General features: G+C 46.6%; 1 protein-coding gene across 11 annotated transcripts in view; it reads right to left on the bottom strand.

Moving 5' to 3' along the window:
- Positions 1–16,400, bottom strand: part of LOC139279420 (hatching enzyme 1.2-like) — a 330,762-nt gene that overhangs the window by 3,010 nt on the left and 311,352 nt on the right. For all 11 annotated transcript variants that reach the window (XM_070898533.1, XM_070898539.1, XM_070898536.1 and 8 more), the window contains one exon: positions 9,904–10,144. In XM_070898533.1, the coding sequence (XP_070754634.1) occupies positions 9,904–10,144 (241 nt within the window). The remainder of the gene's footprint in view (positions 1–9,903; positions 10,145–16,400) is intronic.

Here is a 16,400-nt window from a genome sequence, read left to right on the forward strand (position 1 = left end):
TGAGGATTGGAATGATTTTAGAATTTAGCAAAAGAGGACCAAGAAATTGACAAAGAAAGCGAAAATAGAATATGAGAGTAAACTAGCGAGAGGCATAAAAACAGACTGTAAAAGCTTCTATAGGTATGTAAAAAGGCAAAGATTAGCTAAAGTAAATGTGGGTCCCTTACAGGCTGAAACAAGACAAATTATAATGGGGAATAAGGAAATGGCAGAGAAATTAAACAAATACTTTGTATCTGTCTTCATGGAAGAAGGCACAAAAAATCTTCTGGAAATAGTGGAGAAGCAAGGGTCTAGCGGGAATGAGGAACTGAAAGAAATTAGTATTAGTAAAAAAAAATTGTACTGGAGAAATTAATGGGACTGAAAGCCAATAAATCCTCTGGATCTGATGGCCTACATCCTAAGATTTTGAAAGAGGTGGCAATAGAGACAGTGGATGCATTGGTTGTCAGCTTCCAAAATTGCATAGATTCTAGAACGGTTCCCGCAGATTGGAAGGTAGCTAATCTAACCCCGCTATTTAAGAAAGGAGGGAGAGAGAAAACAGGGAACAACAGAGCAGATAGCCAGACATCAGGGAAAATGCTAGAAATTATTAGTAAGGTTGTTGCAACAGGCATTTAGACAATAATAGGACTGGACAGAGTCAACATAGCTTTTTGAAAGGGAAGTCATGTTTGATAAATCTGCTAGAGGTTTTTGAGATTGTAACTAGTAGAATAGATAAAGGGGAACTAGTGGATGTAGTGTACTTGGATTTTCAGAAGGCATTCAATAAGGTGGCACACAAGAGGCTATTAAACAAAATCAGGGTTCATAGGATTGGGGGTGATATACTAGCGTGGACTGAGGATTGCTTAATGGACAGAAAACAGAGAGTAGGAATAAACGGATCATTAGAAGAGGAGAAGGGGGATTTAATAATGGGAATGTGGGAATGGCTGAGACCTTAAACAATTATTTTGCTTCGGTCTTCACACTGGAAGACACAAAAACCATGCCAAAAATTGCTGGTCACGGGAATGTGGGAAGGGAGGATCTTGAGACAATCACTATCACCAGGGGGGTAGTGCTGGACAGGCTAATGGATCTCAAGGTAGACAAGTCCCCTGGTCCTGATGAAATGCATCCCACGGTATTAAAAGAGATGGCAGAAGTTATAACAGATGCATTCGTTATAATCTACCAAAATTCTCTGGACTCTGGGGAGGTACCAGCGGATTGGAAAGCAGCTAATGTAACACCTCTGTTTACAAAAGGGGGCAGACAAAAGGCAGGTAACTATAGGCCGGTGAGTTTAACATCTGTAGTGGAGAAAATGCTTGAAGCTATCATTAAGGAAGAAATAGCGGGACATCTAGATAGGAATAGTGCAATCAAGCAGACGCAACATGGATTCATGAAGGGGAAATCATGTTTTAACTAATTTACTGGAATTCTTTGAGGATATAACGAGCATGGTGAATAGAGGTGTACCGATGGATGTAGTGTATTTAGATTTCCAAAAGGCATTCGATAAGGTGCCACACAAAAGGTTACTGCAGAAGATAAAGGTACGCGGAGTCAGAGGAAATGTATTAGCATGGATCGAGAATTGGCTGGCTAACAGAAAGCAGAGAGTCAGGATAAATGGGTCCTTTTCGGGTTGGAAATCGGTGGTTAGTGGTGTGCCACAGGGATCTGTGCTGGGACCACAACTGTTTACAATATACATAGATGACCTGGAAGAGGGGACAGAGTGTAGTGTAACAAAATTTGCAGATGACACAAAGATTAGTGGGAAAGCGGGTTGTGTAGAGGATACAGAGAGGCTGCAAAGAGATTTAAATAGGTTAAGCGAATGGGCTAAAGTTTGGCAGATGGAATACAATGTCGGAAAATGTGAGGTCATCCACCTTGGAAAAAAAAACAGTAAAAGGGAATATTATTTGAATGGAGAGAAATTACAACATGCTGCGGTGCAGAGGGACCTGGTGGTCCTTGTGCATGAATCCCAAAAAGTTAGTTTGCAGGTGCAGCATGTAATCAGGAAGGCGAATGGAATGTTGGCCTTCATTGCGAGAGGGATGGAGTACAAAAGCAGGGAGGTCCTGCTGCAACTGTACAGGGTATTGGTGAGGCCGCACCTGGAGTACTGCGTGCAGTTTTGGTCACCTTACTTAAGGAAGGATATACTAGCTTTGGAGGGGGTACAGAGACGATTCACTAGGCTGGTTCCGGAGATGAGGGGGTTACCTTATGATGATAGATTGAGTAGACTGGGTCTTTACTCATTGGAGTTCAGAAGGATGAGGGGTGATCTTATCGAAACATTTAAAATAATGAAAAGGATAGACAGGATAGAGGCAGAGAGGTTGTTTCCACTGGTCGGGGAGACTAGAACTAGGGGGCACAGCCTCAAAATACGGGGGAGCCAATTTAAAACCGAGTTGAGAAGGAATTTCTTCTCCCAGAGGGTTGTGAATCTGTGGAATTCTCTGCCCAGGGAAGCAGTTGAGGCTAGCTCATTGAATGTATTCAAATCACAGATAGATAGATTTTTAACCAATAAGGGAATTAAGGGTTATGGGGAGCGGGTGGGTAAGTAGAGCTGAGTCCACGGCCAGATCAGCCATGATCTTGTTGAGTGGCGGAGCAGGCTCGAGGGGCTAGATGGCCTACTCCTGTTCCTAATTCTTATGCTCTTATGTTCTTTCAGGTTGCAGGCTGTAACCAGTGGGGTGCTGCCAGGATCGGTGTTTGGGCCCCAGATATTCACAATCTATATCAATAATTTGGATGAGGTGACCGAATGTAATATATCCAAGTTTGCTCATGATACAAAACTGGGTGGGAATGTAAGTTGTGAGGAGGATGCAAAGAGACTTCAAGGGGCTATAGACAGTCCAAGTCAGTGGGCAAGAACATGGCAAATGGAATATAATGTGGAGAAATATGAAGTTATCCACTTTGGTAGGAAAAATAGAAAAGCAAGTATTTCTTAAATAGTGAGAGATTGGGAAAGGTTGGTGTTCAGAGGGACCAGGATGTCCTTGTACACGAATCACTGAAAGTTAACATGCAGGTATAGCAAACAATTAAGAAAGCAAATGGTATGTTGGCCTTTATTACAAGAGGATTTGAGTATACAAGTAAAGACATCTTACTGCAATTATATAGGGCCCTGGTGAGACTGCACCTGGAGCATTGTGCACAGTTTTGGTCTCCTTACCTAAGGAAAGATATACTTGCCATTCAGGGAGTGCAACGAAGGTTCACCAGACTGATTCCTGGAATGGGGGGATTGTCCTACGAGGAGAGATTGAGCAAACTAGGTCTATATTCTTTGAGTTTAGAAAAATGAGAGGTGATCTCATTGAAACATCCAAAATACTTACAGGGCTTCACAGGGTAGATGCAGGGAGGATGTTTCTTCTGGCTGGAGAGTCTAGACTCAGGGGTGACAGTCTCGGAATAAGGGGTCGGCCATTTAGGACTGAGATGAGGAGAAACTTCTTCACTCAGGGTGCTGAATCTTTGGAATTCTCGACCTCAGAGGGCTGAGGAGGCTCAGGAGCCGAAATTGCCCACCGCCCAAAATGAGTCGCGCCTACCACTCTTGAAGAGAAATTCAGCACTTTGTGCTTTTTTTTGGAGCGGAGCGGAAGTGGCCTCTTCATCGGGATGAAAGTGGGGGTGGGTCAGAGTAGCTGTCACTAGCAGGGCGAAAGTGGGGGCGCGGGTCGGAGTGACCGATGCTGCAAGGCATCAGCACCACGCTGATGATGTCATCGCGCTAGCGTGTCACAATGTCCCTCCCCTTCAGTTAAAGGGGAGGACCGCTGCAAACTCTGCAGCCACTTCCGTGGCAAACACTGGGCCAACAGGTAGGGTTTCGGCCCGGCCAGCGGCCTGGCACACAAGAGGGGTTGCCAGGCTGCCTGTTTGTGGCCCGGCCGAACTCGCGGGTATCATTGTCGGCCTGATCTGTCAGTCAACTGACAAAAAAAACATGGAGTCGCCGACAGCGCTACCTCCCCTTAAGGGTGGTGCCGCTCCCGAGGGGCAATTTTCAAAAGGGACAATTTACCAAGGGTCAATTTCGGGACGGGGTCTCCGCCAATCGGTAAGGGGTTGGCGCATGCATGACACGGCGGGAAAACCGCTCCAAAACTTAGGAAGGACAATTTATGAAATGGCGGCCCCTCTGGGTGGACCCAGTGGCCAATCCGCACCGACCTGTGGCCTCCGCTTTCAGGCGGCCACGGGCCTTATACAATGGGGAATTTCGCCTCCTCAGTCTTTGAGTATATTCAAGACAGAGATCGATAGATTTTTGAATTTTAAGGGGATCAAGGGATATGGGGACAGTGCAAGAAATTGGAATTGAGGTAGAAGATCAGCTATGATCTTATTGAATGGCAGAGCAGGTTCGAGGAGCCGTATGGCCTACCCCTGCTCCTAATTCTTATGTTCTTACACTGGTTACTTTTCCACTCTGCTGGCAGAACATGAGGTGATGTCTTGGCTTATTGAAAGGACTTTAAATATGTTTCCTTCGATCAAATAATGTTCTGCTGCATCTTGATCATATCAAGCAATGAAAATTTAATAATATTTGGTATAAAAATGGTTTCTAATGATAAGCAATGTTGAATTACTAACATTTACGTGTGATCTTATTAAATTTTAATATAACTTCCACAATCATTGGCTTACCAAGATAGCAAAGGCTTCAGTACTATCTAAAGAAAAGTCTTGGAAGCCAGGCACACCATATTTTGTGGTAGCGCAAAACTGCCGGTATTGCATCAGCAACCCGATCAAGACGAATTTCAGCCCCTTACCAAAACAGTTTGGAGTTGGCTTGGGGAGAGACACCTGAGAGGTACTCTCCCTGTCACCAAAATCAGGATACACAGTTGCTCCAGAGCCTTTTTTTGAAAAATCTTTAATCCTTTGACTGGAGGAAATTGTATTGGACTCAACTAGAAAATATAATTACAGCAAAATAAATAGCAAGCTTTAAACATCATGGACTCAGCTCCACTTCCCTGCCTGCTCCCCATAACCCTTTACTCCCTTATCGTTCAAAAATCTGTTGCTATCTCCGCCTTAAATACATTCAATGACCCAGCCTCCACAGCTCTCTGAATTCCTCATCTCAGTTTTAAGTGGGTGACCCCTTAATCTAAAACTATCCCCCCTAGTTCTAGATTCCCCCATGAGTGAAAACATCCTCTCTGCATCTACCTTGTCGAGCCCCGTCATTATCATATATGTCTCAATAAGATCACCTCTCATTCTTCTGAACTCCAGTGAGTACAGGCCCAACCTGCTGAATCTTTCTTCATAAGACAACCCCTTCATCTCAGGAATCAACTGAGTAAACCTTCTCTGAACTGCCTCCAATGCAAGTATATCCTTCCTTAAATAAGGAGACCAAAACTGTACGCAGTACTCTAGGTGTGGCCTCACCAATACCCTGTACAGTTGTACCAGGACTTCTCTGCTTTTATAATCTATCCCCCTTGCAATAAAGGCCAACATTCCATTTGCCTTTCTGATTACTTGCTGTACCTGCATACTAACTTTTTGTGTTTCATGCACAAGGATCCCCAGGTCCTTCTGTACTGCAGCATTTTGTAATTTTTCTCCATTTAAATAATAATTTGCTTTGTTATTTTTTTCTGCCAAATTGCATAACTTCACACTTTCCCACATTATACTCCATCTGCCAAATTTTTGCCCACTCACTTAGCCTGTCTATATCCCTTTGCAGATTTTTTGTGTCCTCCTCATAATTTGCTTTTCCACCCATCTTTGTATCATTAGCAAACTTGGTTACATTGCACTCAGTCCCTTCATCCATGTCATTAATATAGATTGTAAATAGTTGAGGCCCCAGCACCGATCCCTGTGCTACCCAACTAGTCACTATTTTCCAACCGGAAAATGACCTATTTATCCCGACTCTCTGTTTTCTGTTAGTTAGCCAATCCATGCTAATAGATTACCCCCAATCCCGTGAACTTTCATCTTGTGCAGTAACCTTTTATGTGGTACCTTATCGAATGCTTTCTGGAAATCCAAATACACCACATCCACTGGTTCTCCCTTATGCACCCTGCTCGTTACATCCTCAAAGTTATATCCTCAGTTCTGACGGCATTGCCCTTTTAATTCATTGCCCTTTAAATTACCCACATTTCCAAGCAAACTCCACAGCTTCGCTGCCAGGGTCTGTTAGAAGCTGGAACACCGCTTCAGGTCGGGAACCTCAACTTCCATGCCTCCACTAACACCACAAGGAGGGCATTACACAATAAGTTAGGCTGGGCTAAAAATCCTCAGCACAAATTTTTCTCTGGTAGCACTTCGTGCATTTTCGGTGGCCGTTAACACCTCTTGACCTACCTCTTTTACCAAGGTTTTGGTCATCTGCCCTAATTTCTCCTTATGTGGCTCAGTGACATATTTTTGTCATAATACTCCTGTGAGGTGCCTTGGAAAGTTTTACTACTTTAAAGGCACTATATAAATACAAGTTGTTGTTGTAAATATCTTGCAAATTTTGATCAAATCACCCGTTAATGTTCTAAATTCCGGAGAATATAATCCTAGTTTGTGCAATGAAGAAAGATTTACATTAATATAGCAACTTTCATGACCACCCGACATCTCAAAGCACTTTACAGCCAATGAAGTACTTTTTGAAGTGTAGTCACTGTTGTAATGCAGGAAATGTGGCAGCCAATTTGCCCACAGCAAGCTCCCACAAACAGCAATGTAATAATGACCAGATAATCTTTTAGTGATGCTGAATGAGAGATAAATATTGGCTAGGATACTGGGGATAACTCCTCTTCTCTTCTTTGAAAAAAATACTAAGGCTACCCGCCTGCATACCTCTTGGGGGTAAGTGGCCAATATCGAGAGGCTACTTAAAGGCAGCCCACACCTTTTAAATGAAAGGTGGAACTGGCTGCAAGTGCTCTTCTGTAACTACTTGTAATGGAAATGGCTGAAGCTGAAGGAGAGAGTGGGCACAAAGGTTTTCTGATGCAGCACTGGAAGCCTTGGTGAAGGAAGTGAAGAGGAAGGAAATCCTTTTTCCCCTGGGGACGGGAAGCTCTCCAAACATCTGGTGAGGAGACAATGCTCACAAAGTCAAAGCTAAAAGTTTAATGATTTGACTAGATTTGTCAATATAAGAAACCCTAATCATAGCTACACCACGTACAGCCTCATTAATTGCAACTCTCGCAGCACCATGCAATCAGTACAACACACTTCATTGTATGTAGTCGCAAAGCAGTTTTACTTTCTAGAGAGTGGAATCCCTTTTGATTGATAGATATGTTAGGCTGATTTTCGGGAGTACGCATGACAATGTGTAGTCACTGGCACATTATACCATGGAGAAGTCATGCGGGTGAAACTTTGTGCTCTTTCGCCTGCTTTATTCTGTCAGTAGGGAAGGAGATGTAAGTCCTTCTTCTGGTGTAGAAAGACTCAGTGACCTCTCTGACATATCAATGTACTGCAAACTGTGAGATGTGGCGTGCGACACCTTTGCAGCCTGAAAGGAGCCCGTGGCATAAAAGTTGAGGACGACGATGACCATGACAGCCACAGGCTGTGTTGTCCATGATTTGGTTTGAGGCTGTAGTTGAGGTTGGAGTGGGTGATATAGCTTGGTGACAGCTTTCTTGGTAAGGCAAAGGCGCCATATACATTGCACTTCAGTCAGGTTGAGGTCGGAGAAGTGCTCCCTGCGGATCCTCTGTAGATATGGCCTCCTATTGAGTGTCCTCCTCCTCCTCCCTATTCTGGCAGCTTCTTCTCCTCTGTGGTGTCTTACTTGCTGCTCCCAATCGTGCCCTATACCCAAAAGCAGGCATACCAGACCACCCATGTTTGCAGCCAGACAATTTATGGGGCAAACAACAACAGCTGTGCAAAATCAGCAATGGCTCTCTCTGTGCAAACAAAGTGAACTTTGAAGAGTGCTGGAACTAAGCAGAAAATGCCCAGAAGTCAAACAGTAACCAGAATTAGTAAACAAACAAGTAATCTGTAAGTACTGCATGATCCCTTTAAATACCACTGGCAAGAGGGCCTTCTTGCCAGTTAACATTACGTTGTGCTGAGTGAGGTCAGCACATGGCAGGTAAAGCACTGGGCGGTCAAAAACAGATCCTGTACGAATGCAGACCCTCATTGGGCTCAATTTTCCCCAGTGATTTGCGCCATTTTTTTTAGCAGGTTGCTTTTTTTGGCCTAAGTTAAAAAAACATAGTTTCCCCAATCAATTTGCACCAGTGTAGCTCAGTTAGTTATGATTTTTTTGGTACGTTTTTTTTTCAAAGGGGGCGTAACCTGCCACCCACGCCAATTCTGGCCATTTAGGCAAGTTTGGCCAGCTGAGAGTTACTACAGTTTTGCTTATACCAGCGCATGTGGTCTCTGCAGAAAAACCTTCTGGAGAGTTAAAGAAATCAGCTCTGATAAGGAAATCGGTGCAGGTAAGTGCAGCAGATGCCCGGACAGCAGCAGCAGGAAAGGTAAGAGAGAGAGGGTACGAGAGGGGAAGGAAGCCTTTCGGGTGTAGTTAGGTGCGGGGACCAGGAAGGAGGCCATTTGGCCTGGGCTAGGGGCAGGGGAGCGGACCGGGAGGCCATTTGGCCTGGGCTAGGGAGCGGACAGCGAGGCCATTTGGCCTGGGCTAGGGGCGGGGGAGTGGACCAAGATTCGGCCTGGGCTAGGGAGTGGACTGGCAAGGCACTGGGGGCCAGGGTCGGGCGGGAGAACGGACCGGCAAGCCCTTCGGCAAGGGCTAGGGGCAAGGGAGCGGACCAGCAAGGGACTCAGGGCCATGGTCGGGCAGAGAAACAGACCAGCAAGTCCTTCGGCCAGGGCTAGGGAGCAGACCCGCAAGGCACTCGGAACTGGGGGAGGAGGGGGGAGGACCGGCAAAACACTCGGGGCTGAGGGTACTGGCAAGGCACTCGGGGCTGGGGGGGGGCGGCTTGGCGCTTGGGGCCAGGATCGACGGGGAACGGACCGGCAAGCTCTTCAGCCAGGGTTAGGAGCGGGGGAGCAGACCGGCAAGGCACTCTGGGCTGGGGGGAGGGGAGGGGAAGCTGGAGATGGACCAGCATCTGCAAGGGGCTGATTAGGGAATCAGACTGAATTGGAGGTGAGTTGCTGCAAGATATTTTAATGTGTTTTTAAGTTGATGCAATGTGTTTTAAAGTATTTTTAAGTTAATGCAATGTGTCTTAATGTGTTGGGAGCTGGCTGTATGTTTCACTTTGCAGCCTCAGCTCGCATTGTGCCCTGGTTACCATGTCAACCTGATCTTTTTGGCGTAGATCAAAGTTCCACCCCCAAAACTAAAGGACTAGTTAGGCTGCGCCAAAATGAAGGAATCCAACGGGGAAACTTAGAAATTTTTTTTTTGCCGTACTTGGACCCCAAAAAACGGCGTAACTCTTCAAGTATTCCAAAAGAAAAGCTTTGGGGAAAATTGAGCCCATTATTTTTACTTTAAATGCCACTAGCATGTGATCCTGATGCAAGTGCTTCTTCCTGTATCAATATGGTGGGAAGTGCATTTCAAGTGAGTGTGCATGTGCTTCCTTCTTGCCAGTTTGGGGCCTTAATAGGCCGCATAGCACCTGACAATGGATGCTACATGGCCCAATTTCTAGGCCAATGTCACACAATTGGAAAGCCAAGGAAAATGATAAATCTGTATTTGTTTACTTAACTGAAGATGACTTAAGTTATATAGGATAACTATTGTTGGGGTTCTCATTCCACCGCATGACTCTGAGATCAATGGTATTTTGCTGGTGATTTTCAGGGTATAAGGCTATGAAGAATTAATTTCCGTGTGCTGTTTTTTCTTACCTCTTCTTCCAACTGGACCGATAACACACTTATAGTTAACTTTGAATCCAGGCTGCAACTGTGCCCCGGGATGATTGAATTCTATCAAAAGTGTCGTTCCCTCAATTACAGGCACTGGTGTTCTTCCACAGAATTTTCCTCGACTGACGGGAGGTGCTTCAGAGACATCATGAATTTTCAGGTAGGCGTCTGTACATTTGTCAGATCTTTGAAAGTTGTATGTTGTAACTTCAATAATTACCTGTTGAGGAACAGCAATGTTTGTAGAATATTTAAGATTTTTAGGAATTTTCAAAAATTACTATACATGTAAGATATTTTGGAGACAATTTAGAATTGTATTTAGTTGTGACTTTTAAAAAATAAGGCTCTTTCCCCCAGCGAATGGCATGCATCGTCAGATCTGTTGCCGAGTTTCTTTCCCTGCTTGTATGTCTTTCTTGCCATACAATACTGCTGTCAACAAGATCAGGCATTAACGAAGAGATCCAACACCGCCTCCTGTGTGCCAGTGCAGCCTTCGGCCGCCTGAGGAAAAGGGTGTTTGAAGACTAGGCCTCAAAACTGTCACCAAGCTCATGGTCTATAGGGCCGTAGTAATACCCGCCCTCCTGTATGGCTCAGAAACGTGGACCATGTACAGTAGACATCTCAAGTCGCTGGAGAAATACCACCTGTCATGTATGTAACTTCTATGTAACACCACTACAATACTGTATATACTTAAGCAATGCACACCTTGACCAGAGGGGGTGAACTTGTGGGAGACACTCCTGACCTGGTCATCCAGGTATATAAAGGGAGGTCCCACGCAGGGTCATCACTTCTAGGTCCCGTGAATAAAGGTTCAGGTCATAGAGTGACCTTGTCCATCGAATGTGCCTCGTGTGGGTTTTGTGCCGTTGAGTAAGGACTTTACATTGGCGACGAGAAATGGGAATCAACGAACCATGAGAATGGCCACCGGTAGCACAGAGGAACAGTACTGTGTTGGTGAGGACTGGGACGATTTTATTGAGAGGCTCTAGCAAAGCTTTGTCACGAAAGAATGGCTGGGAGATGCAGCGGCCGACAAGTGAAGGGCCCATCTGCTGACCTAAGACTTACGCGCTCATGAAGGACCTACTAGCACCTGAAAAGCCGGGGGACAAAATCTTTGAAGAGCTCAGCAAACTAATCGGTGAGCACCTCAAACCGGCGAGCAGCATACACATGGCCCGACACAGATTTTATACCCACCGACGTCATTCATTGCAGACCTCCGGCGGTTGGCCAGCCTCTGTAAGTTCACAGACGCTTGCAGGGTGGAGATGTTAAGGGATTTCTTTATTGAGGGCATCGGTCATGTGGGGATTTTCCGAAAGTTAATTGAGACCAAGGACTTGACTTTGGAAGCAGCGGCGTTGATGGCTCAGATTTCATGGTGGGGAAGGAGGAAACCAAAATAATATAGACATAGAAACATAGAAAATAGGTGCAGGAGTAGGCCATTCGGCCCTTCTAGCCTGCACCGTCATTCAATGAGTTCATGGCTGAACATGCAACTTCAGTACCCCATTCCTGCTTTCTCGCCATACCCCTTGATCCCCCTAGTAGTAAGGACTTCATCTAACTCCTTTTTGAATATATTTAGTGAATTGGCCTCAACAACTTTCTGTGGTAGAGAATTCCACAGGTTCACCACTCTCTGGGTGAAGAAGTTCCTCCTCATCTCGGTCCTAAATGGCTTACCCCTTACCCTGAGACTGTGTCCCCTGGTTCTGGACTTCCCCAACATTGGGAACATTCTTCCTGCATCTAACCTGTCTGAACCCATCAGAATTTTAAACGTTTCTATGAGGTCCCCTCTCATTCTTCTGATCTCCAGTGAATACAAGCCCAGTTGATCCAGTCTTTCTTGATAGGTCAGTCCCGTCATCCCGGGAATCAGTCTGGTGAACATTCGCTGCACTCCCTCAATAGCAAGAATGTCCTTCCTCGGGTTAGGAGACCAAAACTGTACACAATACTCCAGGTGTGGCCTCACCAAGGCCCTGTACAACTGTAGCAGCACCTCCCTTCCCCTTTACTCAAATCCTCTCGCTATGAAGGCCAACATGCCAATTGCTTTCTTAACCGCCTGCTGTACCTGCATGCCAACCTTCAATGACTGATGTACCATGACACCCAGGTCTCGTTGCACCTCCCCTTTTCCTAATATGTCACCATTCAGATAATAGTCTGTCTCTCTGTTTTTACCACCAAAGTGGATAACCTCACATTTATCCACATTATACTTCATCTGCCATGCATTTGCCCACTCACCTAACCTATCCAAGTCGCTCTGCAGCCTCATAGCATCCTCCTCGCAGCTCACACTGCCACCCAATTTAGTGTCATCCGCAAATTTGGAGATACTACATTTAATCCCCTCGTCTAAATCATTAATGTACAGTGTAAACAGCTGGGGCCCCAGCACAGAACCTTGCGGTACCCCACTAGTCACTGCCTGCCATTCTGAAAAGTACCCATTTACTCCTACTCTTTGCTTCCTGTCTGACAACCAGTTCTCAATCCATATCAGCACACTACCCCCAATCCCATGTGCTTTAACTTTGCACATTAATCTCTTGTGTGGGACCTTGTCGAAAGCCTTCTGAAAGTCCAAATATACCACATCAACTGGTTCTCCCTTGTCCACTCTACTGGAAACATCCTCAAAAAATTCCAGAAGATTTGTCAAGCATGATTTCCCTTTCACAAATCCATGCTGACTTGGACCTATTATGTCACCTCTTTCCAAATGCACTGCTATGACATCCTTAATAATTGATTCCATCATTTTACCCACTACCGATGTCAGGCTGACCGGTCTATAATTCCCTGTTATCTCTCTCCCTCCTTTTTTAATATACGCGCGCAATTCTGCCACCAACGCGGCGGGGGGATCAGGGAGTCAAGATCATATACGCGACTCAGAGCCCCGCAGGCAGGCAAGGGCAGTTCGACACACCCCAAGCAGCAATAGACCCCAGAGCAGGTTTTCAACAGAGACAATGGCAGGCTGAACGGACATTTACGCCATCATGGTGGACAATGCGGTCCGGGATGGGGCCATTGACACCCACTAACAGGGTACTCAAGGGCAGTGAAAGGGACAATCAGTGAGGAATACCGGGTCATAGCTCCTTTGTTCACAACAATGGGAATCTCGGCTCATGCAGAAGGTGTGGGGGCAAACACTCTGCCAGGATTTGCAGGTTTCAACAATTTGACTGCAGAAATTGCAACCTCAGTGGCCATTTAGCTCGAATGTGCAGGAAGCCTGAAACCAGGCTAATTTACGAGGCGGATGGACCAGAAGAGGGGTCTGTGATGCAGGATGACTCTTGAGGCAAATCAATGGACGCTGAAGTTCAGCGGGTTCATGTGGCAAACATTCACAGCTCATAAACCAAAACGCCACCGATGATGATGAAGATTTTATTAAACGGCATCCCTGTACGCATGGAGCTGGACACGGGGGTCAGCCAGTCACTCATGAGCGTTCAACAATTCGAAAAGCTATGGCCACTCAAAGTCAGTAGACCCAAACTAGAACGCATTGAGACACAACTACGGACGTATACCAAAGAAATCATTCCAGTACTCGGCAGTGCAATGTTGGGGGTCACACACAATGGATCAGTGAACCGGCTGCCGCTCTGGATTGTCCCGGGCAATGGTCCTGCACTGTTGAGAAGGCGCTGGTTAGCTGAGATGAACTGGAAATGAGGGAATGTGCACGCAATGTCATCTGTGGAGCAAAGTTCGTGCTCACAAGTCCTACAACAATTTGAGTCACTATTCCAACCTGGTGTCGGGACGGTCAAAGGTACCAAAGTAGTGATATGCATCACCCCGGACGCCAGACCAGTGTACCACAAAGCCAGAGCGGTGCTGTATGTGATGCGGGAGAAAATTGAGAGCGAATTGGACCGTTTGCTGAGAGAGGGCATCATCTCGCCCATTGAATTCAGCGACTGGACGAGCCCCATCGTTCCCGTCCTAAAAGCGGATGGTTCTATCAGGATCTGTGGTGACTACAAGGCCACTATCAATCGGGTGTCCCTTTAAGACCAATACCCGCTCCCGAGAGCGGAGGATCTTTTCGCCACGCTGGCAGGCGGCAAGTTGGATCTCACTTCAGCCTTCATGACCCAAGAACTGGCTGACGAATCTAAAATACTTGTTAAGTCCTGACTCTAATATACTGACTCACACGAGACACATGCTGAAATCAAGGTCACTCAGGACCTGCACCTTTAATTCCAGCTCTCCAGTGCTGCACTTGCCTGAGACCTCTCTTTATATACTTCAGTGGGACAGGTATGGACAGTGGTAAGGTATGCTTATTGTTACAGGTCATATCCAGCTACAGTCATGTATAGCATGGTAAGATAGTTATATACAGTAGTGTGAGATACATGACATCACCCTCCCCCAAGGTCTTATTGCCTTTATAGCATCAGTTTCGCAAGTGGTCTGCGCTCTCGCGTGGAGTGTCTTAGTTGTGGTTCAGTTGTTTGCCTTGGTGCCTGTTTTTCATTCGGTGTGATTGCTGGTATCTCGCCTGGGCTGTCTGTTTCGTTCGGTGTGATTGCTGGTATCTTGCCTGGGCTGTCTGTTGAGACTGCCCTTTCCTCAGGTTGTTCCACCTGTCTGTCCACCAGGTGTGGTGTGAGTTCCACATTGTAGTCTGTCTCTGGTTCTTCAGTGTTATCAGTGAATCTACTTTTTACTTGGTCTACATGCCTCCGGCAGGTTTGGCCATTGTCCATTTGTACAACCAGTAGCCTGTTTCCCTCTTTGTCTGTTACTGTCCCTGCAAGCCATTTGCAGGCCATAGTTTAGCACAAACACTTTGTCCCCTATCTCATTCCACCTCCCCCTCGAATTTCGGTCATGGTACTCAGTTAGCTTTTGACGCTTAGCCTCAACAATTTCATGCATGTCTGGGAGGATTAACGAGAGCCTGGTCTTTAAGGTTCGTTTCATCAATAGTTGCGCGGGGGGAACCCCAGTCAACAAATGCGGACGCGATCAGTATGCCAGCAGCAGTCGCGACAAGCAGCTCTGCAGCGTGGGATCTTGGATTCTGAGCATGCCTTGTTTAATTGGAGGCCGGCTTGAAAGGTGCCGTCTTAACGTGATTTATACCGTGGTCAACTATAAAATCGTGAAATTCTGCACTGGTGAAGCACGGACCATTATCATTGACCAATATGTCAGGAATGCCGTGCATTGCAAACATGGTTCTAAGGCTCTCCACAGTGGTGGAGGTGGTGCTCGAGTTTACAATGGTGTACTCGATCTATTTTGCAAATGCACCAATGACTACGAGGAACATTTTGCCCATGAATGGGCCCGCATAGTCTACATGCACCCGCGATCACGGTTTGGTGGACCAGGGCCAGGGGCTTAGGGGGGCCTCCCTGGGGCAGTACTGAGTTGGGCACAAATGGTGCACCGACGGACGCAGAGCTCCAAGTCCGTGTCAATGCCAGACCACCAGACATGAGATCTGGCTATGGCCTTCATAAGGACGATCCCCGGGTGCTCGCGATGGAATTCCCGGACAAATGCCTCCCTGCTTCGTAAGGGCATAACTACTCGGCTGCCCCACATCAGGCAGTCTGCCTGTAGTGAGAGTTCATGCATGCACCTATGGAAGGGTTTGACCTCCTCGGGGCAGGCATCGCGAGCCTCTGCCCAGTCACCGGTTAAAACGCTTCTTTTAACTAGAGATAACGTGGGGTCGCTGGTTGTCCAGGCTCTGATTTGGCGAGCTGTCATGGGCAAACCTGTGGATTCAAAGGCATTGATTGCCATGACCATCTCACAGTCCTGTTCGTTGGACCCTTCTGTGGTTGCCAGGGGTAGCCTGCTAAGCGCATCGGCACAGTTGTCTGTGCCTTATTGTGTAGTCGTAAGCTGCCAGCATGAGTGCCCACCGATGAATGAGCGCCAAGGCGTGGCGTTGATTGCCTTGCACTCAGATAGTAGGGACGTGAGGGGTTTGTGGTTTCCAACGCAAACTTGGCCCCGTACACGCACGCGAGCGCCTCCTTCTCAACCATACCGTACCCGCGCTCCGTCCGCGAAAGTGACCTGGAGGCATAAGCAATGGGCTGCAATTTACCCACATCATTGACGTGCTGTAAAACGCACCCGACCCCATACGCTGACGCATCACACGTAAGGACTAACTTTTTACCTGGATTAAAAAAGACTAAAACACTGTTGGAACATAGAAGGTTGCGTGCCTTATTGAAGGCGCGTTCTTGGGCGTGTCCCCCAACCAATCGCACCCTTTTCTGAGTAGCACGTGGAGAGGCTCCAGCAGTGTGCTCAAGTTCTGCATAAAGTTCCCAAAGTAATTGAGTAGCCCGATAAAGGCGCGCAGTTCTGAGACAGTCCGGGGCCTGGGTGCCAGGCGAATCGCTTCGGTTTTGGATTCGGTTGGGCGGATTCTATCA

Source organism: Pristiophorus japonicus, chromosome 14, assembly GCF_044704955.1.
Source record: "Pristiophorus japonicus isolate sPriJap1 chromosome 14, sPriJap1.hap1, whole genome shotgun sequence".
NCBI lineage: Eukaryota > Metazoa > Chordata > Chondrichthyes > Pristiophoridae > Pristiophorus > Pristiophorus japonicus.